The sequence below is a fragment of the Eumetopias jubatus genome, unplaced genomic scaffold (genome assembly GCF_037043125.1).
Source record: "Eumetopias jubatus isolate StellerSeaLion01/CBP00866 unplaced genomic scaffold, mEumJub1_p1.0 scaffold_17, whole genome shotgun sequence".
NCBI classification, from domain to species: domain Eukaryota; kingdom Metazoa; phylum Chordata; class Mammalia; order Carnivora; family Otariidae; genus Eumetopias; species Eumetopias jubatus.
The window spans coordinates 85,427,579-85,452,356 of NW_028274823.1; the positions used below are offsets into that span (position 1 = coordinate 85,427,579).

General features: G+C 41.2%; 1 protein-coding gene across 17 annotated transcripts in view; it reads right to left on the reverse strand.

Moving 5' to 3' along the window:
• The window catches only part of PCDH15 (protocadherin related 15), a 781,344-nt gene that overhangs the window by 291,480 nt on the left and 465,086 nt on the right, over positions 1-24,778 (reverse strand). For 16 of the 17 annotated variants that reach the window (XM_088020022.1, XM_088020021.1, XM_088020020.1 and 13 more), the window contains one exon: positions 15,671-15,803. The exons of the other annotated variant lie outside the window; for it this stretch is intronic. In XM_088020022.1, coding sequence (XP_087876148.1) covers positions 15,671-15,803 — 133 coding nt within the window. The remainder of the gene's footprint in view (positions 1-15,670; positions 15,804-24,778) is intronic. 17 annotated transcript variants of the gene reach the window in all.

Consider the following 24,778-nt stretch of genomic DNA (forward strand, 5'->3'; position numbering starts at 1 on the left):
TTCTTTTGGTAGAATGCCAATTCGCCAAGGTCAAAGAGATGATGGCATTAGAAGACCATCATTTGGCAACAGTCAAAATAATAATTCAGCCAAAGAACATCAATAGATGTTAAAAGTAACGAGGGAAGGGGCCCCTGGGTGGCTCAGTCGTTAAGCGTCTGCCTTCGGCTCAGGTCACGATCACGGGGTGCTGGGATTGAGCCCCGCATCGGGCTCCTTGCTCCGCGGGAAGCCTGCTTCTCCCTCTCCCACTCCCCCTGCTTGTGTTCCCTCTCTGGCTGTCTCTCTCTCTGTCAAATAAATAAATAAAATCTTTAAAAAAAATAATGAGGGAAGATAAATAAAGGAAGAGCATTTGCATAATCTCAAGGTAAGTCCTCCACACACTTGAAGGCGGGTGCGACTTAGATCGGGTTATCCACAGCAGCATTCCCTGGATGACCACCTATAAACCATCTGTCATCTGGTAGGAGGCAATGTGACATGATCACTTCAGGGTTACCCTTGCTGAAATACCCATGACTGAACCAGTCACTGAGAGACATCAACGAACCCAAACTGAAGGAAAATGTAGAAAATAAGCTTCCTGCAATCTTCAAAAGCATCGAGGGAAGATTGGTGCATACGGAGGAGACCAACAAGGTATGATGCATAAAAGTCACACGTGATCCTGGCTTGGGTCATTTTGCCATAAAGGGTGTTACAAGCATAACCGGCAAAGGTTGACTGGAGTCACAGGGCTAGACTGCAGGAACACATCAAAGTCACTCCCTGATTTCCACCGCAGTGTGCTGGTTATACAGGAGACCTCACTCTTCATGGGAACTGGAAAGTGTACTTGGTGAATGCACAGCATGCTGGGAACTTATTCTCAAACATTCTTGTATGATTCTCACATTTTTTCTGTCAAGTCTTGTATCATTTCAAAAGGAAAATTAACATAAATGTATGCATATAATGACAATGGCAAAGTCACCTCTCTATATATTACTTGTGTATGTCCCTTACACACACACACTTACGTGTCTTACACAATCATATGTGACCAGAATGGGAAAATACAGTTAGACGCAGACCAGTGGGTTCATGGGTGCTCTCTCATGAGAAGGGCTGGGGAATTATTCCGGGGGAAAGAAGGTAGGGAATGGGAGGTGAAGCAAAAATAGAGAATAAAAAAGAAAGCTGCATAAAAAAGAAATAGAGAGTGCAATATGACTGCACTTATGAATATATGCATACTAATTGTAAAATAAAATTAAACAAGGAAAGATGAAGTATAAAGAGCTGGGTCCTCTCAGCTTGCTATTGTTGGCATTAATCTTTGAAGTTTTCTTCTTGATTCACGAAGGCGACTTCTGATTCAAATCACCCCGCTCATGCTCGTTAAATTAGAAGAAGTGTAGTTGCAATCAAGCCTTGCTGCTCTTTGTAATCATTTGTTTATCGAAATCAAAATTATCTGCTTTTGTATGGCGGTAGGTAGTAGGGAATGACTCTGTTGCAAAGCTGAGTTAAATTTTATTGCTAGATAATTCTGCCTCTGCCTGTGAAACGTATGTTTTCTTAATCTGGAGCTTCTTTTTAAAAGTGATCCCTTCACTTCCTTTTTCAAACTGTTACAGGATTTTGTGAATCCATGTAAAATAAGAAGTATGCAATACTAGAAGAAGGGACATGCAAATGAATTCTTCAGTTTTCTTAAGCAACTATTCCAAAGCAAATATTGCTTATCTTTTTATCTAAAAAAAAAAAATGTTTTCTTAGCTCCAAATCAGCTAATTCCAGGCAGTTAAGTGGAGAATCACCATGGGTACTTCTCAGCATCAATTTGGTTCCTGTTGTTTTCTCTAGACAACTGACACCTATTGGCTGTTTATCGAGTATACCTCAGAAACACTGTTTCTGTTCTTCTCTAATTTACCAAAATCTCAGGGAAATAACTGCATTTGCATACTGAAACTTTAATCAACAGTAGCTGACTGTGTGTGAAGCAATAAACAGCTTCAAGGCATGCAATAAACTGAGGTTTATTTACAAAACTGTGCAGAGAATCCTTTATTGCCAAGTTACTAAAGGTAATACTGATTACTGCTATTATAATAGCAGTCGCTATCAAAGACTTGCTCAGCCAAATGTTATTCCACATTCAAACCACATTTCAAATTAATCTTTTTTTTAATCTAACTTTTAGGAAGAGCAGAATGGTTTAATTCTGGTCAATTAAAGAAAAAAAAAACAAAAATGAAACCCAAAAACTCTTTTTATCAAGCAGTTTAAAAACCGTAAACTTTGCTTTGAATCATACAATAGTCCTCCGGTATGAAGTAAATGAAACTCATCACTTTTATACTCTAGTAAGAAACCTTGGTTGAAAGATCTTTTATAAGAAAGAGTTGACGAAAGCACATCTCCAACGTTTCCACAAAACCCAGTGGAAAGAGACTAAGGGGTGTCTGTTGGCTGCTATATAGAAAACTGGAAGGAGTCCTCCATGGCTTTACAAGACAGGATACAAATAAGAAGATTAAAGATTAGCAACACAGCATTAAAGAGGAAATAAAGGTCAATGTGAGGTGTCTCTTGTTCAGATCTCCAAAGTAGGCTGTATTACTACATACCCTCCCCCAGCGGTTGTCCAGAAAACCCCATTCAAGTTAGAGATCTCACAGTTTACCTTTCTGCTCTGGTGACCACTGCCCTCTGAGCCCTGGCTTCTCCGTTTCAGGAGCACTAGCACCTTGGGCTGAAATTCCGCATTGCACCACCCCTCCCACACGCCCGCATTCCTGTGGTTAGAAAAGCATGGCAATAATTCATTTGTAAAGGCATGCAACTATTGGAACAAAATCTCTGGAAAAATGCTAAACTGAATCTTCTCAAAATGTGTTCTTCCCCTTCTGAATTTATTCAAGTAGTTTTAAAAAATTATGCTTTTATTTTTTATTTTTGGTATTTCTAGAGGGCGTATGTTACAGTTCATTGCTTTACTACACTTAGCATATTTTCTTTCAGAAAACGTTCAGCTCGCTCATCCCCCTTTACCTCATCTTGAGGCTACATGCCCCCAGATCCTCATTTCAGGTTTAATAAAGAATAAGATGGGGGTGCTTGGCGTGGCTCTGTCGTTAAGCGTCTGCCTTCGGCTCAGGTCATGATCTCAGGGTCCTGGAATCAAGCCCCACGTTGGGCTCCCTGCTCAGCGGGGAGTCTGCTTCTCCCTCTCCCTCTGCCTGCCGCTCTGCCTACTTGTGCTATCTCTCTGTCAAATAAATAAAAAAAATCTTAAAAAAAAAACAAAAAAGAATAAGATGTTTTTTTTTCATTTCCGTGTGATAACACTATGATATACCTCCCAAACCCCCTTCAAGGAAGTAATTATTCCCCTGTGTGCTGGAAATGTCACCAACTGAGAGCCTTCAGCTGTTGGTCCTATTTGAGAGGCTTCAGATGTTAGTCCATCTGAAGACAGTCACCATGTCAAGGCCAGGCTGGTTTCTAAAGCAACCTGCATCTGACTCATACATGCGGTGTATGAAGAGCCTACCTCATTGTGCTGACCTTCCAACCTTAAAGGGCTCTCTCAGCTCTAGAGCTTTCCATGGGGTCAGAGGAAGCTCACCTTCTCCCTAAACTTAATTCTGCTTGCTTCTCTCTCCTTTCCACAAGAGTTGATTCCAAAAACACTCTTTAATAAACCTCTGCAGCTGAATCTTCTCTGAAAACTCAACCTAAGAGAGACGCCTATTTAACATCTAAAAAACAGTATTGACTGTATAATTGGGCAGGGGTCTAGAGTTTTAGGGCAGGGAGCTAAGGACAGAGGTATGAGCGTATAACCACTTAAATCCATGAGACCAGATGAACTAATCCCAGGAGTGAATGTAAATAGAAAACGAAGAGTTAAGGAGCTTGAGCTTCAGGGCATTCCAATTTTTAAGAGGCAGGGCAATGGGGAGGAACCATCAAAGTAGACAGAGGTGGGATCAACCAGGGAGCATGGGGAAAAGCCCAGGACACGACGGTGTCCTGGAAATCAAGCACATAAGTTTCTAAATAAGGAAGGGATTATCCGCTCTATCACACCTTGTCCATCAATGCGCAGGAAGATGGGGGATTCACTTGGCAATGGAATAAGCACAGGGACAAAAAGAGCCACATCTGTGGTTGGTGTGATTGAAAACCTGACTTTAGGGGCGCCTGGGTGCCTCAGTCGTTAGGCGTCTGCCTTCGGCTCGGGGCATGATCCCGGGGTCCTGGGATCGAGCCCCGCATCGGGCTCCCTGCTCAGCGGGAGGCCTGCTTCTCCCTCTCCCACTCCCCCTGCTTGTGTTCCCTCTCTCGCGGTGTCTCTCTCTGTCAAAATAAATAAATAAAATCTTAAAAAAAAAAAAAAGAAAACATGACTTTACTGTGGTCAAGAGAGAACAGCAGGGAATCTGACCAAGACGTTCTTCAAGCCAGCCTGGATATCAGCGTTGAGTAGCTTCCACAACGAAGGGAGGCACAGAAATGAGTAAGCAGCTTGAGGAAATACGGGATCAAGGGCATTTTGTGTTGTTTCCTTGTGTTTAATTGGGAGATGCCATGGCCGATTTTGATGGCGATTGAAAGGAGCAGACAGAGCCGGAACTGTTCACGCTGCAGGAGGGTCAAAGGGTGATTCTGAAGCAACGTCCTTGTGCAGCCCAGAGTGGGTCCAGTCCAGGAGAGTGCTATCTGGTCAGCGCAAAGCACTCATACTTAAATGGTGCTATGTTTTCATTTTGCACTGGGCCTTGCAAACTACATGGCCAGTCCTGAGTGCTGTTCCGAGTGGGGTGCAATGTTGCGGTGTCGTTTGCAAAGTGGTTATTACAGATCATGACGATATAAGAAATTTAGAGTAAATACCTCTAGAGTAAAATTTATAGTAGTTTAGGGGCGCCTTGGTGGCTCAGTTGGTTAAAAGACTGCCTTCGGCTCAGGTCATGATCCCAGGGTCCTGGGATCGAGCCCCGCATCGGGCTCCCTGCTCAGCGGGAAGCCTGCTTCTCCCTCTCCCACTCCCCCTGCTTGTGTTCCCTCTCTCACTGGTCTCTCTCTGTCAAATAAATAAATAAAATCTTTAAAAAAATTATAGTAGTTTAGAAAAAAAAATAAGCGATTTGACAGGTAATTTATATCTGCCGAATCTAATAGTAAAAAAGAAAAATAGGCTCGTATTTTTTTCGTTTGTTTGTTTCCTATTTCCTTTTTCTAGTAATTCACTTAGATGGCATCCTTCATTTCCAAGACTCCAAGAAGCACTGATCTGGTATGCAAGTGACCGTTTCAAGAGACACAAGAAGGGCTCATTTTTAATCACAGAAGTAAAAACAAAAGATACAAATACAGGTACAGAAAGACTGGTAGGCGTGGTGACAAGAGGCTGTAAAAGTCTTCATCCAAGTGTTTGATGAAAATATGGGGCAGGCGAGGCACCAGAGTAGAGCCTGTCTCCTTGCCAGTGAATCTCTTCCTCGGGGTCTCACACAAACCACAGATCATCATGGGCAGCCATCTGCACAATCAGTCACAGCACTTCTGCTTTATGCTCGGTGATATTAGGAAAGACCATTTTATCTTGTTCACTTATTTTTAGGTCCTTAATCATTTTTAAGAGAACTGGAGAATGTGGCTTGCTTGCTTGCTTGCTTTCTCTCTCTCTTTCTTTCTTTCTTTTTTTAAGATTTTATTTCTTTATTTGACAGAGAGAGACACAGCGAGAGAGGGAACACAAGCAGGGGGTGTGGGGGAGGGAGAAGCAGGCTTCCCGCAGAGCAGGGAGCCCGATGCGGGGCTCGATCCCAGGACCCTGGGATCATGATCTGAGCCGAAGGCAGACGCTTAACGACTGAGCCACCCAGGTGTCCCTGGAGCTTTATTTCTTGCACCATGTCAAAATCATTTTCACCCATTTTTATATGTCCTACTTCCTGTTAAAGCCTAAGTCAGAGGCAGAAGTGAAGTCTAACTCCACTAACATTTGCACTTAAGTCACACATCTCATATATATGTGTATGAGAGATAAATAAGATATGAGATAAAATGTACAACCTACAACTCTTCTGGGGCAAGAACGCACATATTTTTTTAATCATTTTTATTTCCTTCTTGAGGATGGAAGGGTCAAGAAAAAAATAATTTAGGATCCAGCTACTTTAAGTGTATCAGACTTAGATTTCTCCTTTCCCTACTTGCCCTGACACTTCTCTGGCTTCCTGCCTATGAGCGTATTGCGGACTACAGAGGAATTACAGGGGACAAATCACTGTTTGGGAAGAGGAAGACAGGCCTGTGAATAGAGAATACATTCAAAAATATGTTTTTCTCACTTTCGACAGCTTTACATGCCCAGAGATGAAAAATCATTTCAGATAATATGCATCCCATAGTGTCAAGGGGATTAAACTTTTTTGGGGGGAATTTAGACCTATCAGAACATCTGCTTTAAAGGAGAAAATTAACACTACAAATCAGATTTAATGTTTGCAAGGAGGAATTGCTTGGCATTGGGAGGCATCTCTCTCTCTCTCTAAAATTCATCCATCTGTCTATCCATCCAGCTATCTATTCTTCATTCAAAATATAAAATATACTTTGGGACCAGATGAGCAGTATCAGTGGTGTGTTTCCACCTCCCGATGAGCACCCATCCTATTATCCATTTGAGATAATGTTAATGATGAAAGAGCCCTCTGAGGTCTAGTGTAAGGAAAGACGAGAAAACGTATTCTCCCCCACTTGAAATGAAAATAAAGAGGAAAATCAATGAGACTTTCCTTTCTCACGCTTATTAAAATCAGGGAAACCTGTTATATATATTACTAAAACTAAGGGAAAATGGTCATCTTTTTAGGGCACTCTGTGGCATTAATCTACGCAGTAACATATTAAAGAGTCGGAATGCATCAAGAAAAGCTTCTTTGATGACGGCAGAGCAAATCTGCAAGTGACAGATCTGAAGTGATCCCCATAATATAAACGACACTGCAGATCCTACAGCCCAGGGTTCACGATTCATGCACACTATACCTGCACCAACCACATTATATCCGTGGATCATAAACTGCTATCATCTTCAGGGGAAAAAAAAAAACCACATCCTATTGTACAAGAAATATTCATCAAAAAAGAAAGAGAAGAAAGAACCCCCAAACCTTCTAGAATATTTGAAAGATGTCAGAAAAACAAATTAGCACCTCCGACAGGACCTGTTAATGCAGAAGGGCGGGATCCACAGTGGCCTGCCCTTCTTCAAACTGTTCTGGAAATGGGTTAATTCTGGATCAAATCAAGGTAGCAGGCATTTTTCTTCAGGACTAAAATTAATAATTCCTTGAGGCTTATAGTTTAAATTCTACCACTTTTTGAAACTATTAAAAGGGAGGAGAGGGGCGCCTGGGTGGTTCAGTCGGTGAAGTGTCTGCCTTCGACTCAGGTCATGATCTCAGGGTCCTGGGATCGAGTTCCACATGGGGCTCCTTGCTTAGAGGGGCGTCTACTTCTCTCTCTGCCCCTCCCCCTGCTTGTGCTCTCTGTCAAATAAATAAATAAAATCTTTAAAAAAAGACTTAAAAAAGGAGGAGAATGGATAAAGATGAAAGGGAGCTGCCGGTGGCAAGGTGACCCAGCACCACCTTACACTCATCCCTGGAGAATTTCATCAGAAAAATGCATGTTTTTTTCCCTCAAGTAACCAGATGGGCAACATCCAACTTCCTGGGCCACCTCTCACGGCTTTCTGGGTTGTTTTGTTGTTGTTGTTGTTTTAAGATTTTTATTTATTTGAGAGAGAGAGGGCATAAGCAGAGGGAGAGGGAGAGGGAGAAGGAGACACCTGCTGAGCAGGGAGCCCAATGCGGAACTCCACCCCAGGACCCTGAGCCAAAGGCAGATGCTTCACTGACTGAGCCATCCAGGCACCGCGGGCTTTCTGTTTTCTCCCGCTACCCATGTCTGAGCTGTTTCACGTGCCACTGCAGCTTTGGGCAGGAGAAGCCAGGAAAAGCAAATTCACTCAAACCGCAGGAGTCAGTCAGCTCAAGAAGCAAGTTTAAAGCAGGGGCTAAGTTGAGTTTTCCCAGTATCACTGGTTGTTATCTGTATATTATTCTACACTTTTGTAAAGAGGCAGGAAGCAACCACAAGAAAATAAAATCAAGTCTGATCAAGCAGATCCTAAAAAGAAAAGCAGCCTCAGCTTCGTGGGCAGGTCTATTCTGCTATTGAAGTGGGTACAAGTTGGAGCAGAGCTGAGGGCACTGAGCGGACCTCTGTCTCCAGGAATGGCTGGGAGAGCACTGACTCTAGGGTCGTGCAGCTTGATTTGGGATTTCCACTCCTAGCAGCATTCTCTAGGACTTTGGAAAAGCAGTTACTCTACCGCTTTGTTAAATGTATACAAGACAAGGAAGCTTTCAAAAGCTTAGAGCAGTCCCTGTCTAACAGCAGCAATTCAAATTAGATGTTGATATTATTATTAATATTGATCTCTTGACCACCTACCTCTTGGGCTGCCAAAGTGTCACTCTGTACTCTAAATTGCAAGTGATCATTTCTTCTCAAAGGAAGAACTAGTAAAATCATAACACGGGTGAATATATTCTTTGCAATGCATCCATTCCCCTGTATTCTTCGCAGTCCACTTTCCTACTCATCCTTCCAAATGCCTGCTACCTTCTCGCTCACACTTAAAACCCAAATCTTAGGATGAGTTAACAGAAAAACAAGAATGGTAATGAACAGGAATAAAGTAAGTACCATTAGTAAGTATTTTCTTTTTTTCTATTTCTGGGCACTGAGCTACGCAATTTACATGCTTTCCATTTTATCTGGGCTTCCCTAACCCAAAGACAATAATCTCTCCTGTTTCCCAAGCTCTTATAATTCCGCTTTCTGTTCTACACCGAAGGGTATGTTAGTCTCCATTATTTTATTCGTGTAGTATTTACGATACACAAATACTGACCTGAATATTTATATACACATACCATCCCTTGGGAACTAATGTTGCTTCTGTTTTCAGCTATCTCACCTGAGACCCAGGTCAGATAACATATTATTCTGACGCAGTTTAAATAATTAAATTTAATATACTCAATTCAACTTACCATACGAAACTAAAATGCTAGGTCTTAGGACTGTATGTATTATATCTTATCTCTTTCAGTGGCACCTTGAAACTTATTTCAATATGATGGATGGGCACTATTATGTGTGTGAGGGTTTTTTGGTTTTTTTTTTGGTTTGTTGGTCTGTTTTTGAATGACTACTCACAGTATATGCAGAGGCTAGCAAAAATTGTTTTTTTCTTCTGTAAAAAGTCAGTAAAAATTTTAGGCTTTGTGGGCTATATCTGGTGTCTGCATATTATTCTTTGTTTATTTTTTGTTGCCATTTCACTTATTTCTTCCTGGTCCCAATTCTTCACTCTTCAAGGATCATAGTGTGTGCAAGGAGGGGAAGAATTTTACTCTATCCCCATGCACATGTCTTAACCAGTTTGTAAAGTGTACTTGAGCTTCCCTTTGGGATGACCCCCCCCAGCCACAGGTGGGTGGGTCATTTGATCCCCAACTTGTTATAATTAAGATTTGCTCTTTACAGTTGGGCATGAACTTATAGCAGATGACTAGATACTTTGTAGAAGTGTGCAAGAAACTAAGTGCTCCATCATGAATGAGTCAGTTTACAAAGTCAAAGCCTTGAGAATCATGCCCTTTTCCACTTTGCTCAAGGCATCAAGCCGAGAAGTGTGGGAATGAAGTAGGGGTAGGGCCAGAGATGCATGATTTACAATACAGATCTGCACCTCCATGCAATCTCTGAAATTTTTCCTTCCTGTGCGTTTTGGTTGTAAGTACAAAAGTTCAGCTCTGCATTATCCTGTGCCCAGTTTGGATAGGGAATCTCCTGGAGAAGAAATGAAATGGCTTCATTTCTTCCAGGCTGCTCTCAAGCTGCTGTGTCACTCACTCCCCCTTCCGTCGTACAGCTGACTCCTCCAGCCGTGTCTTGGTCTAAAAGTCTACAACTGTCATTTAGTAAAACTATCTAACTCTTCCTAATAGGACACCTTCCTTTTTACTTTATTTATTTATTTAATTAAAAAAAAAATATTTTATTTATTTATTTGACAGAGAGAGACACACAGAGAGAGAGGGAATACAGCAGGGGGAGTGGGAGAGGGAGAAGCAGGCTTCCCGCGGAGCAGGAAGCCCGATGCGGGGCTCGATCCCAGGACCCTGGGACCATGACCTGAGCCGAAGGGAGAAGCTTAACGACTGAGCCACCCAGGCGCCCCTCCTTTTTACTTTAAAGCCAATTTTGTTTCTAGAGACTTTGAGTGTGTGATTTTCTCACTCGTATTCATCTTTCTTCCTCTCATTTCCCCCTGACGCTGCGATAGAGAGGCTACAGGGGAAAAACATGCTTCTGAAAGGGACTGACTGTGTTGAGGTTGCATGAGGACCAGTGTGGGAGGAATTGGCACCAGCTAACTCCACTGTTACAGGGCTGGATCCCAAGCCACCATCCTAGGGACTGGTGGTGCTTGAGGCACATTCGTGTGTAATGCTCAGCCGGTGGCCCTTTGTTGTACATCTTGGTGTGCATGCATGTCTTTCTTTTCCACGCACTGCAGTTCATTCCCTTCATTTTTATTGACACTTAGGAGCCCTCACTCTGAGCTCTATGGCTCCCGGGAGGATCATCTTACCTAGAATGTGGGCAGCAGTCCACGCCGTCTTGCCAACTGCCCACTCCACTATGACACCTGGTTCCAGTGTCCGCCCGCCAGGGCAGTCGCACAGACTCAAATCCCAGCAGCCATTCTGTTAAAGAACTGGATGCCAACCTCCCCTTCCTCCTCTTGGATTTTCTTCTCTCAGTCTTGGACTAAGAGAAACACTGGACCAGCAACCACTAGAGGACCAAGACATTCATTCTCACTATTTCTTTGGTAAAGGTCTCCAAAACCATATGGGGTCTCTCCTACCTGGGTTCTTGGAGAGTATTCTACTAACGACCAGGAATTCTTTGAGGTAGGATCTGAGAATTTAGTATTTTTTTACTTAACTGTGCTTTGTTCAGGTTATAATCCATATTCTGTCTATAACCTCTATGTGAGAGAGGAAAATAGCCAACATTTCCTTTAATTGTTTCTTCCTGAGACTATGGAAATAAATCGGATCTTCCCTTCAACCTGTCATATATTTTACCCTCATAAACATCATAAAATTAACCTTCGGAAAACACAAAACTAACGTAATATAAAAAACACCCACCACCCCATAGAGAAAAAAGAAAATTTAATAGTTTTTCTATAGCTGAAACTAAAATAATATGATATAGTAGAGTCCTGATTTAGAAGTCAAAGGGGAGAAAATTAAAACAAAAACAAACCCAAGAAACTACTCTGGCTCCCAAACCTGGCTGTTTCTAAGTTTCCATTTCCTCATTTGCCAGAGAATAAAGATAATACCCACCTACACATTAGGTCAGAGCTTATCAGTAAGTTGTTTGTGAAGGGAATATACATGTTCTCTTGGTCTAGAAAGTGAAATAGGAAGCATTCTGCAGTGGGGGGCAGGGAGGGTGATTAACAGGTGAAGACTTCTGAATGTTGGTTGAGCAATGGGTTTCTCGTTTTTTGTAGCTCAGTTTCCCCATTTGTAAAATTACAATGATAATAGCTCCAATTGCTTTGAATTTTTATAAGAATCAAATGGGGAAACATTATGTGTGCCGAAGTTTTTATTTATTTATTTATATAAATGTTAAGAGATGCATACATAATTATATATTTTAATGTTTGAAGTTAATATTTTCAAAATATTGGCAGTCCGTTTCTAGGGAAAGTAAGATATCCCTGTTCCACTGACATCAGCTTTTGCCATGTAACCTAAGGAGCCATTTGCCTACATGAAGATTATACATTCTTGACCTATTAACTCAGGAGTAGCCATATGAATTGCTTTGGCTGATGGAAAAAAAAAATATGGTAGTTATTCTATGTCTCACTTGTAGGTAACAATGAAGAGCTGGGTTTTGTTTTGTTCTGCTGTGTTTCCCACAGCAAACATTGCCCTCAGGAGATCCCTTGTTCTAGGGAGGGGCCACTCCATCAGCTGGGTTGTGGAGTGAAGACTGAATACAGCACAGTGTCTGTTCACTGTTGATGGCACTGACTGTGGAATTTGGCAACATAAACCTAGCTATCCTAACTGATCCCAACTTGACAGTTAAGGGTGGAGTGAGCCTAATAAACACCCAGAAAATAAATAGAGTGGTTTCAAGAGACTGGAAGCTGTGAGGAAACTGTTACTGGAAGCTATCAGGATGGGAATCATGGTTGGCAGGGAAAACTCATTTAGCAAAATGGTTGCCTGCCATAATGTGGAAGGCAAGTGATGAACCAAAGAACCCACAGCTCTTGACATCAGAGTAGCCAGGCAGTTAGTGCATGTCTCCCACAGGAGAATTATGCATCTCTGAGGTGAAGAGCTTAGGATCAGTCTGTGCCTGGGTTTGGTGGATGAACCGTGGGCAGCAGGGTCAGGTGTCACTTCTGGAAAAAGCATTAAGATCCAAATTGTGGTTTATTGTGCCTGTCTTTTCACTCTGTCAGAAGAACAACACTGCTCTGCACAGAGGCTGCCCCTTCATTCTGACGTGGGGTGAATGATGGAGGATGGAGTGGGCACTGATCCATGGTGGATGTACAGTGGGAATGAGATATAACCCTTCTCAGTCACAAATTGCTGAAGTTCTGAGTCTGAGCGTGTGCAGAATATATCCTAGCTATCTGTAAAGGCATGTGCCTCATTAAGTGCCACATACACAGTACCTATTACTGTTTTTATGTGAGCACCAGGGTAATGGTGATGGTACAAGGGGATTTCAAAATCTCAGAGGGACAAAGACAGAGGAGGCTGATGAAGCTAACATATTCTAGTTACTTAAGTCCTTGAAGAAATTGGCTCCACATCCGGTGGTGTGTTGGTAAGGATTAACAACTAGCTGTGGATGGAGTGAAAGGTACTGATTTGTTGCATATGCTAATTTCCGGAGCATAAATGTGCCCACCATGGCTGATTTCAGACTAAAGATGGACATGATGGGACAGTGGGGCCATCTGTGTACAGGGGCTCCCATGATCCCGTGATCCCAGTGCACAGTTGGGGCACATGCCTCTAATAGGTTTCACTGGTAAGTGGGCGTGGTGCACAATCATGCTTTGGAGAAGGATCTGGCCAACTCTGGAAGGAAAAAAAAATGCCACCTAATGCCAACTCTGCTCAGCACAGGAAGTTTGGAAAAGCAGTGCCCTGGCTCACATTCTCCCCCACTGAATGCCATGGATGCAGGAGCCAGTCGAGACAGCCTTAATAAGCCGAGGAAAATCACAGCCTCCCCAGCAGTTTTGAGACAGAACAGAAGGAAAATACTTAGAAGGGGAAGGGGAGGAGGAGAAAAAAGGATTGTTTTCTGAGAAGAAACCACTTTGGTCTCAGTCAAAACAGATCATGCTGAAACCAGGCTGCTGTTCCCTGGGAAAATATATTTCTCCACAAATCCTGCCTTTCTAAACTGAGCAGTGAGTCAGCAGTGGGCAGTGTGGCATGTGACAGAGAGGAGGACGAGCCCCAGGTACCACTGATGGCGTTCTGTTATTAGAAGTCTCTGGGAGAGTAATTTGGTAGAAGCTTTTCAGTTTTTAGGTCACTAGTTTAAATTCAGTCTCAGTTGATCAGGAGCAAAAGGGAATGGCTGGTGGCTTAGGAAAAAAGCCGTGGTGATGACACCCTTGTTCTTTCCCATAGAGACTGCCACTGCAATTGGTACCCTCTCTTTTGCTCCTACCAGAAGCAGGAAGGGTGAAGAGAAATGTCATTTCACGTATTCACTCAGCTTTCACAGTAGAGAAATTTGAGATATGAAAAAGACCAGCTCCTTTTCATCTTTAACTCACAGGTAGTTATTCTCCTATAATATGGTTCCTGGACCTTTCTGGGATTTACTGAAATGAGACCTAGGGCCATCTTATAAGTAGGATTATGTTACCTCATAGAACGTGAAATCATACAAAGGCACATTCCAAAGGAATATTTAAACATAAACGTGTACAATTTCTTAGCCTGAATCTCACAAATCTAGGATTTGTTTAGCTTTTCTTCTTGTTTACACAAATAAATCCATATATGTGTATATGTGGATTATATGTATATATATATAAGATTTTCATTATTCCATTAAATGTACTTGTCTTCATCTTTGGTTTTCAGAGACTATGGGGTTCTTTTATTTTGTCCGTTAAAATACTCCAAATTTCCTTGTTGCTAATATGACTACCTTCACATAATTTTGTTTCCCACATATTTTAATACTAAATGAACCACAGAAGCAAAGTCTCTGTAGTTACCTGGGGAAAAGCAACCAAATAGATACTAGAGCAGAGGCACAGAGAAGTATCTGGTAATGCCAGACAAAGTTCCGGCAGCCCCGGGTACTCTGAGGGATCTAAGGGAACGAGCCCTGTTTTGGACATAATGAAAATGTAACCAACTGATCTAGGCCCCAGTTACTTTCCACGGGGTTCACTTCCCACGTCTGGATCATGAGGCTGATGTGTCTCATTACTTTCACATCCTTTCCAGTTCAAACATTCGCTGCAATCTCCACTTTTACCTCATCAGGCTTTGGGTGAGAGGCTGTGTGCATTCAAATGGGAGGTGGGCAAGATGTAAGTATGACTTGTGTCACCTCCTTTGGTGGTGAAGATCGATGCTGGGATTTTCCTGAAGCACACATGCACATCTATCTGTCCTACCCTTCAAGGCCAGCTTTCTGAACTCTTGTCAGCAAGCTCAGCCGTTCCCGTGTAATGACACCAGGAGAAGGTCGGTTCCCTGTCCTCTCGACACCCACGGGTAGAGTGGTGTGTCATGTGATGAGTCTTACAGTAAGGGGCAATTATCAACACCATGTGAAGCCCGACTTGTAGAGTCAGTGAAAGATACAACCACTTCTGGCCAAATGTGTTTTAGTCAGGAATATATAAACAGTGGAAACCAAGAAATCATCCTGCAAGTAACTCATATGCCCATGAATCTGGACCTGCAGATGCAAATATCAGCTGGCCCTCCTCCCTTCACCTAAATGAATAAACGAGGCCCAGCCATTACGAGATTTTCCCATGGCCACAGAATGAAGTTGTCTGCCTCAGAATTAGAATGCCTACCATCCGTCCACGAACCCAAAGCTATTTTCTCTATACCACACTGCAGCAAAACTAAATCCTGCCGGGCAAAGGAATTTGAGACAGAAAATAATAGTCAGCTGCAGACTCTTTGGGTGTAAAGTACAAAATATTCAACTGCATGCTTTTTTCATTCTGTCTTATAATGATTGCAGCTAATCCCTGCCAGGTAACGTCAGTCCTTCAGTGGTGGCAATCAATAGAAGAGATTAGCCGGGGAAACCTTCCATCCACATGAGCCCCGTTTTCCTTTCCAGATAAAATTTCCCTGTACTAGAGTGCAAACAGACATGTGAATTCAATTCTACCCCCTCACCCACGCACAAATACAGACCCATCAGCCTTCAAGGTTGTCTCCACAGAGCTTTATGTATCTCCCAAGAAGGATACCTGTAGATTTAATAAAACAGCACCAATCCTCATGGCTTCACTGATTTCGAGGCTGTACATCAACTGTGGGAAGCGGGGAGGGCTTTGATTATTTGGAGGAAGCACTTCGATGTACACCGTGCAGATGGAGTACCTGCGGAGACAGAGAACAGAAACAAGATGGGGGAAAAATCCGCATCACCTTTAATGACAGACCGCAGTCCGTGGTCTGCTGTTGGGCTTATAGGAGAGGACATTTCGATTTTTTAGAGAAACAATAAAATAATTCAGAATGAAAGGGTGGCAATATAAAAGCTACCACTGAAATATCATGTTTCTATGCAATTATCTCAGTAAAAAGAAAGAAAATGCCTCAGGGTACCAATTTTTTCCTGCTTAGATTAATAGTGTGAATTAAAACCAAACAGCTGTACAAATAAAGCTAATAAATTAACAGGAGTCTTGACTCCTGACTTTACTTTTTAATGTCTTTCTAATAGCAAAACGTATTCTATAAATATCTGGTAATATGAGCTGTCCTCGGGGCTCTCCTCCTACTAAACCAGCAGCGGAGGTATTGATTAAAATAACACACAAAATCCGGGCTATGTTTTATTAGTTTTCTTGCTGACATCAATGGCTTCGTGTAAATGCATGTCAAGAGTCAGGCTCATAAAGCAATCGCTGTGTAAATTAGTTGGGGCACCTGGGTGGCTCATTCAGTTAAGCATCCAACTCTTGATGTCATCTCAGGTCATGATCTCAGGACCGTGACATCAAGCCCTGTGTCAGGCTCCACGCTGAACGTGGACCAGCTTAAGACTCTCTCCTTCTGCCCCTCCTCAGCAGCTTACCCACTCATCACTGTTGCTCTCTCTGTCTAAAACCAAAGTTCTTTTTATTAATTGCTTCAATTAAAATACATGGTCACCAATAATGTTTTTCTGAGATTATTATGCTAAAAGAGTCTATGTTTTAAAAAGCTTTGCAGAGAAATACAGATCATAGGCACTGAAAATTTGTTTCAGGTTTCTTATGTTTCCTATGCCCAAACTGTTCCTGGACATACCCTCAATAGATGAGTACCTATAGAATATAAGCACCTCTAAAAAGTTGCAGTGACTTAAAAAATTCACACTTAACATTTATCACAATATTGTTCCAAAATAATCTCATTTTAAATTAAAATCTTTTTTATAATCAGCTTTTATAATTTATAATAAAAGTATCTGTATTTATTCTGACCTCTGGATTTATCACTTTATTGTTAAAATCTGTCAATAAAATGAATCAAATTCTAATTGTTTTCTTTTCAACATACATATATATGTATATTTACAATTGAGAATTTAAGAGTAAGATTTTTTTAAAGATTTTATTTATTTATCTGTCAGAGAGATAAAGAGAGAGAGAGCACAAGCAGGGGGAGCAGCAGAGGGAGAAGCAGGCTCCCTGCTGAGCAAGGAGCCCCATGCGGGACTCGATCCCGGAATCCTGGGATCATGACCTGAGCCGAAGGCAGATGCTTAATAGACTGAGCCACCCACGTGCCCCTAAGAGTAAGATGTTTACAGTAGGTTAAAATGATTGATGAAATGTTACTTATAAACTTACAGGTATTAATGTTAGGGCTAGATGCAAAGGGAAACATGGTGGGAAGGAAAGTATCCACAAGTTACCAAATTTAGTGGTAGACCCACTTCTCATTTTAAAGTAGCCCTATTATCTTTCCAGGGCGTGACCTGGCTCCAACAGCATCCCCGGGGTACATACTCTCCCTGGTACCACCCTCACGACCCTGGCTTCTTTGAGCATCTGTTATTCATCAAGTCATCTGCACATTTTACAAGTCTGTTCCTTTTTCCAGCCAGCACATTGTGGATAAGAAGGCCTATAACATCTGCCCCCCACCATATTGGTAACAACCCTGGCTGAGGGATGCTGTCGAGCACAGGATTTGTAACCACACATTCCTGAGTTAGAATTTGGATGTGTACCACATTCTGGGCAGATTATTTCAGTTTGACCACTGCCATCTAAAAAAATGAGAGTAATACTAACATCTCAGTTTAGCAGAAGGGTTAAATAAGATTACATATAAATGTGCGTGTGTGCACGTGTGTGTAGGTTGTGTATACAAATGTATATGTATGCACATATGAGAACATATTTATCCATTATTAATAATAATTGCTCAAAATAAGGAGTCTTATTCTAGTCCATGGAATGGGGTAAATACCTTGCATATACTTTATTAATTTCCCTTATAATATTTTAAGCATTTTAATTGCATCCCTTCCCTTTTCTAGGCTAAATACTTAAGGGCATGGTACCCTGGTCGCCTCCCCAAAGTGGGTTTGTGGTAGTGTCCGTGTTGAGACATATTAGATTAGAATCTTCTGGTGTGGGCCAGAAGACTCTACATTTTCTATGGATATACAATATCCTCACACACTTGATTTAGAAGACCACTGGCCCAGGAGCTCTTGGCAAAAAAAAAACATGTAGGCTCACCTTCTTTTTAAGTTAGTAGCCTAGGGCTTCCTCTATAAACTGACTTAACATTCACCTTGGTAACCCTGGAGGTAAGGGATTCTTTCACTGATTGACATTTTTTTTTTTTTAACCTAGAACACACTTGTACTCCAGATTCAAAGTTTTCTTTCAAAAAGTTAGGCTTTTCCTGCGTTTGGCATTTTTTACAGCTTCAGCTCGCTGGTCTGGAAAACTTGATGAAGTCTTTACCAGAATATGAGGCTCTTTCCTCTCATGAGAATATGGTTTACACTGAACTGATTATGCTTTGTGTGTTTCCTTTTTCTTTCCCCTATGACTATTTTCCCACGAGGGAACTAAACTGTTTACATCCACAATACTGCACAGAGGACCTCTACACCCAAAGATGCTGGTGTATCTGCTACAGAGAAGACAACTTTATTTTTTTATTTTTTTTAAGATTTTATTTATTTATTTGACAGAGAGAAAGCACAAGTAGACAGAGTGGCAGGCAGAGGGAGAGGGAGAAGAAAGCTCCCCGCTGAGCAGGGAATCCGATGCGGGGCGCAATCTCAGGACCCTGGGACCATGACCTGAGCAGCCGCTTAACCGACTGAGCCACCCAGGCGTGCAGAAAAGACAACTTTAAAATGCAACACAAAGAACCCTACACCCCCAGGCAGAGGACAGATGGAACAGCTGTGGTCCAACACCAGCTTCTCCTTCATCCAACCTTATTCCTTCCCTTCCTCTGCTCCTTTCCACAATAATTCAAATGCTAAAATTGCTAATTACATATGTTTCTGCTCTCCCCATCCCCTGCCTCCCCCTTGGATCTTGGAGTTGTTTGAGAAAGATCAAGTTTCAAGGTCTAGCATTTTTCACCTTCAACTTCTTGGCTCTTCCTACAAGCCTTTAAATAAGCACCAGCGTTTTAAAAGCCTATCTCCTTTTTATCCCTGATGTCAGCATTGTGTCACAGTTAGCTTTCCTGAAACTAAATACCAATAGTATTCACAATAAAATGATACCATTAATGTTGTAATAAATACCAGTAATTCAACAGCATCAGTTAAGCACATAATAAAACAGGGCAGTCACTAGATAAATAATAACATTTTATGTGAACATTTTGTATTAACATTTTATAGCTAGTCTTAAATGCATAAAATCGAGCAATTATAAATACAAATTTTATTTTTGTAATATCGCCAGTATGATGTAGATAAATCTCTATTTCTAAAAAGAAATGAAAATCATAAAGCTTTCTCTTTCTCATTTGGTAATGAAGGTCAAAGTAGAACCCAAGTGCTGATGTATTTTCTCTGGTAATCTTAAGATTTTAAAAGACCCTAGACACAATCTAATTTAACTCTCTCATTTTACAAAAGAGGATTAGAAAATCAGAAAGATTAAGTGACTGAATCAAGGTTAAAAAGTTAGTTAGGAACTGCATGCCATGCACCAATCATTTTATCGTAATTATATTATAAGATATTTGGGGATAGGACTGTCCTTCATTCTCTTTGTGAATACGTAATAGTACTACTTTATTCATATAAAACTTAAATATTAATTTAATTTAATTCAATTCAATAAGTATAAGGAGACCTACATAAACCAATAGACTAAATACTATCTCCGAATGAAGTTACATTTTACATCTTTTGGTTTTTATCTGTCCTCTTATACTCACGAGAGACTCAGCACAACAGAAGGAAGATTACAGACTATAACTCCTCTTACTCTCTGAATTCTTCAGTAAGTTTAATTAGAATAACAAATACATAAATAGTTAATTCATATAGGCCTTATTTTGTTATTTAAATTTATGAATTAAGATTTCCAATCTGAAAAAAGAAAAAAAATGGAAAATTGCCTTTTTTTTTTTAATGTTATGATTTAAGTAGGTTTACATATCACTGTTGCCTGCTGGGTCAATTTGTAAAATATATCAAGGTCTGTACTTCCATGCTGATAGTTTTCAAACAGCCTCTACCTCTCAAAGGAAATACTGAAAGCAAAACTTCACAACTCTTCAGTTCATTCATCAAGTCAATGCTTGAAGGCTTAATTTTCCTCCAGAAAATAGCAAATGCCATTATCCTACAGGGAACATGACATTATCCCACCAGGGAGAAAGGATGTATCCAGATTTTATTCTCTGTAGGTCCCACTTGATATTTGACCAAACATTATAAGGTGATCTTTTAGGGTCCAAACCATTGCTATAAGGAAAACAATGAGGCCAGGTCAAGCAAATGCTTAGTGTCACTGAAAAGAGCTGTGTATTCAGATTCTGAAGATGTCATTCTGTGTCCTGGAGTCGAATACAATTTTACTCCAGTGAAATCCTCTTACTGCACTGATTATTGTAGGCAGCAGCTTACTGAGACAAATCTGTGGTATGACTTGCAAATAGGAACTGAGTAGGAAGTAGATTATAAAATCTCACTCATTAAATTATAAAATAGTTAAAAAGTCATCAGTCATAATGTACAAGTATATATAGATTTTACCAGATCTACATAGCATGGGGCTATCCTCAATGAAAATAAAAAGTCATAAAATAAATTGATGACTATTAAGGGACTTTAATAAAAGTTTAAATGGTAAAAACAAAAGGTGTCTTAATTCTTAAAGTTAGCATAATTAGCACTGATATTAAGCAATTGTAGTATTTTTTTTTTCTCCAGAATAAAAATGAAAAAAGGTCATGGCTATGGAAGAGAGTGGAAGATAAAGTCTAGAATCCAATAGTCCTAGTGCAGGTGAAGGTTCTGCAACTCATTTACGAGGTGGGTGGGAGTGTAGGCCAGGGGCCATTTAGCCAAGTCAATTATCATCTTTCAGCCTCAGATTTCTGGTCTGCAAATTTAGAGTAATACAAAGTCACAGTGTTGTCGTTCAGGTTAGAAATTATGTATAGAGAATAGCTTGTAAGATGTCTACTACATGCCAATTAAATAGTATCAATCATGTTTAACTCCTCTTCAGAATAACCCAATATGGAAAAGGCTATTCTTTAAATTCATTCAAACTTTGACTCTTACTTTAGGTCAATATATAATAGCATTCCTCATTTCTTCTCAAGGAACAGTCCTTAACCATTTTCTCATGTTCATATATATATATATATACATCTATTTGCCTTTTAGGTTTATGAACAATGGCCAAATCCAACTAAGGTGAGTCCAAAATTGAGCTCATCTCCTTCACCCAAACCATGCATGCCAACTTGACATTACCACCCTGTCACCTTAGACAAAAAAGTGGGAGATTTTTTTTTTTTTTTGACAATTCTATCTCTCCACCTTCCTAACAGGCCCAGTTCAAGCCATTAGTCCCTGGATTTTTCCAGTGGTGAAGTCCTATCTCATCTCCCTGCCTCCAGTGTTGTCCTCCTCAAATTCATCTCCCACAGGGACACCGGACAGATTTTCTAGAAACTAAACTCAGAAATTCTCACTCAACTTCTAACTTAAAGTCCTTCACAAATACTCTCCACAGACTGGATAATAAGTCCAAGCTTCTTAAAAAAACAAATTCAATTTTCCATGAAATGACCCTTAAGTCTCCTGTCCCTTCTTGAACTGGTTTATGCACTGGTAACACTGACTAGACTGGTAATTACCCATAATGACCAAGCTCCTTCAGACCTTTCAGGCTGCACAAATAATATGACATACTTTTTTTACCTGGTCAACCTTGACTCATTCTCCGAAACTCATCGGCTTGGGAGGCCATCTAAGTACTCCCTCATTGTAACAAGGGCCCTCCTCGATGCCCCAGAGAGCGGAGAAATTGGCTGAATCACACACTTCCCATGCTGAACTGAATTTAATTATTTATAGCCCTACTTTCCACTCCTTACTGTAATTTTTTTGGCATGTGATGGCACTCAGTTTATCTTTGTATTTCCATGACATAATAAGTGGTAGTTGTGTAGTAAATGGTTGGTTGGATGGACTAGAAAATCTTACTATCACAGACACACTTTTTTTTTTTAAACTTATTAGTGACAAAATTAGACAGAATTGGTGTATACTATGAAAGAAGGCAGAACAGTTTCAAATCTGCCTTTTCCTTGCAGGGGCTCTTTAAAGTTATTTGAGTTTTGTATTACACTGCCTCATTTCCTAATTCATCTGTTTAAAAAAACAGGAAAAAAAAAGATGTTTGTTAAGAACTTAGGAAAACAAGAAAAACAGATGACTTTTTAAGCACCCAGGGCAATCCACGAATTATTTGGGCTTCTGTAGACATGAGAGACAACCGAACCACAGTGATTCTTGCCCTTGTGAACTAAAATTCCAGTGGGGAGGAGGCGAGGCAGACCATCAGCTTCATACCCTAACTGAAGGTACATCATAGCCTATCCCAGGGCGGTCAGTGCAGTGGATAAAAGGGGGCATAGAAGTAGGGAAAGTATTTACAGCTGTTGCAGCTGTAAATACTTTGTCTGGAAAGACTTTGCAAAGGAAGTGAGATGGTTGGATAGTGGCCAGAAGGACCAGAGTCCACGGACAAATGGAAAGACGAACCATCCAGGCTGAGGGGAGGTCAAGCTGAAGGTTGGAAGGTAGCTGCAGGGTTCAGAACAAAAGGAAGTGTCATGGGGGCTGGAGTGGAGAAGCAGGGTGGAGCAGGAGATGATGTCCCATGGAGGAGGTGACACTAGGGAGCGTCCTCTGGCTGGTGGCAGATGGCAATGTGTGCTGGGCTCCCTGGTCTTTTTAACGATTTTCTCTTTTACTTTGAATCAGATGTGAGACCCCAAGGAGAGCTTGAGCAAAAAGAAAGGGTGTTTCCTGTGTTACTAGAATCTCCCAGGCCCTGGAACAGAGAAGGGATGGAAGGGGCACTGGCGGAAGCTTAAGGAGAAGATGTTTCAATAGCGGGACCAGAGAGAAATGTGGCATGGACCGGGATGTCAGTAACAAAAGCGGGGGATCGTCCGTTCTGTGAGCTTTTCGGGTAGGGCTTAGAGGCGTTGCTCAAGATCGCATTTGAGTTTGAGAGAAAGGAACACCCCGAGCATGGCTCCAGGGGTGTTTGGCCAGAGCAGGTGCAAGACCGGCCATCAGATGCCAAGTGACACACGAGTTGTTGGAGGTATGTTGTGTAGTCGGGAACCAGATCCCCCCAGAGGGACCTGTGGGTCTGGAAGTGACAGTGGGAGAGGAGGTCAGAGGTTAGAAGAGCAGATAATGGAGAAGGGGCTACCATCTGTAGATGGAGGAGAAGACAGGATGAGACTCAACAGGAGAACATGAGGGAGGAGGAGAGACCGTCCACTGGTGTCTGTGAGAAGCACAGAGTCCCCCCGGACAGCGCCACCATCGATGAGACGAGAACTGTGGAGTGTGGCGTGGAGATGTAGGGTGCGCTCTGGGGGATGGCGCGGCGGGGAATGACCCCTCTCACTGTGTTACCGTCCTCCTGCCAAACGGCCTGGCCCTTGTGCAGTTTTGGGTAGTGGCTCTCTGAAAACTTTCTCTACTGCCTCCATAAGGTTGATGTCTTTAAAATTTCTTACCCTTTGAGATCAGTTTTGATAAGCTGTATCTTCTGGAAAAATTATCCATTTCACTCATGTTTTCAATTTTTGCATATGTTAAATTAAAGGTGTCTCTTATGATTCTTTTAATTTCCTCTGTTTCTGTAGTATTTCCTTCTTAGAATTTATTATTGAAATTTCTCCATTTTTTAAAAGCAGATTTATTTATTTACCTTAGAGAGAGACAGAGAGAGAGCATGGATGGGGAGGGGCAGAGGGGGAGAGAGAGAGAGAGAGAGAGAGAGAGAGAATCTCAAGCAGACACCCCGCTGAGCACAGAGCCCAACGTGAGGCTTGACCTCACGACCCTGAGATCATGACCTGAGATGAAACCAAGAGTCAGAGGCTTAACTGAATGCACCACTCAAGTGCCCCCTCCCTTTTTTTGATTAAATGAAGTGGTGGTTTATCCATCTGATTATTTTATATATTTTTATCTCTTTTTTTCAGAGAACAAAATTTGGATTTATTTACTGGTTTTAGAGATCTTTACCACTATTCACACTTGCTATTACAATTGTTAATTCTTTCTTGCATTTTTTGTGGTTTCTATTTCTTTCATGAGGTTACAGAACAGCTGTATGGAATCTTCATAAAAATTTCTCAAAAAGAGAACAGACTAATTTCACTAAATTAAGTAACAAACATAATCTAGCATTTTAATTCAAGAATAAAACATCACAGCCTAGTGGCATTCATAATAAGAATGCAAAATAGATTTATTTAGGAACTATATCAAGATCAATCATTATATGATTAGCTCAAGAACGAAAGTCATTACTGTCTTCATAGATGATGGGATATATTTTCTTATTTTAAAAAGCCAATAAAATGGGAATAAACACTTTCTTAACATAACTAAAAAATTAAAAAAAAAACTCATAACCCAATATAATGAGGAAATCTGTCAGACAGTCCTACTTGAGTTAAAAACAAGATGAGCAGGGATGCTTGGGTAGCTTAGTCAGTTAGGAGGCTGACTTTTGGTTTTGGCTTAGGTTGTGATCTCAGGGTCGTGGGTTCAAGCCCCGTGGCAGGCTCCGTGGTCAGCAGGGAATCGGCTTGAGATTCTC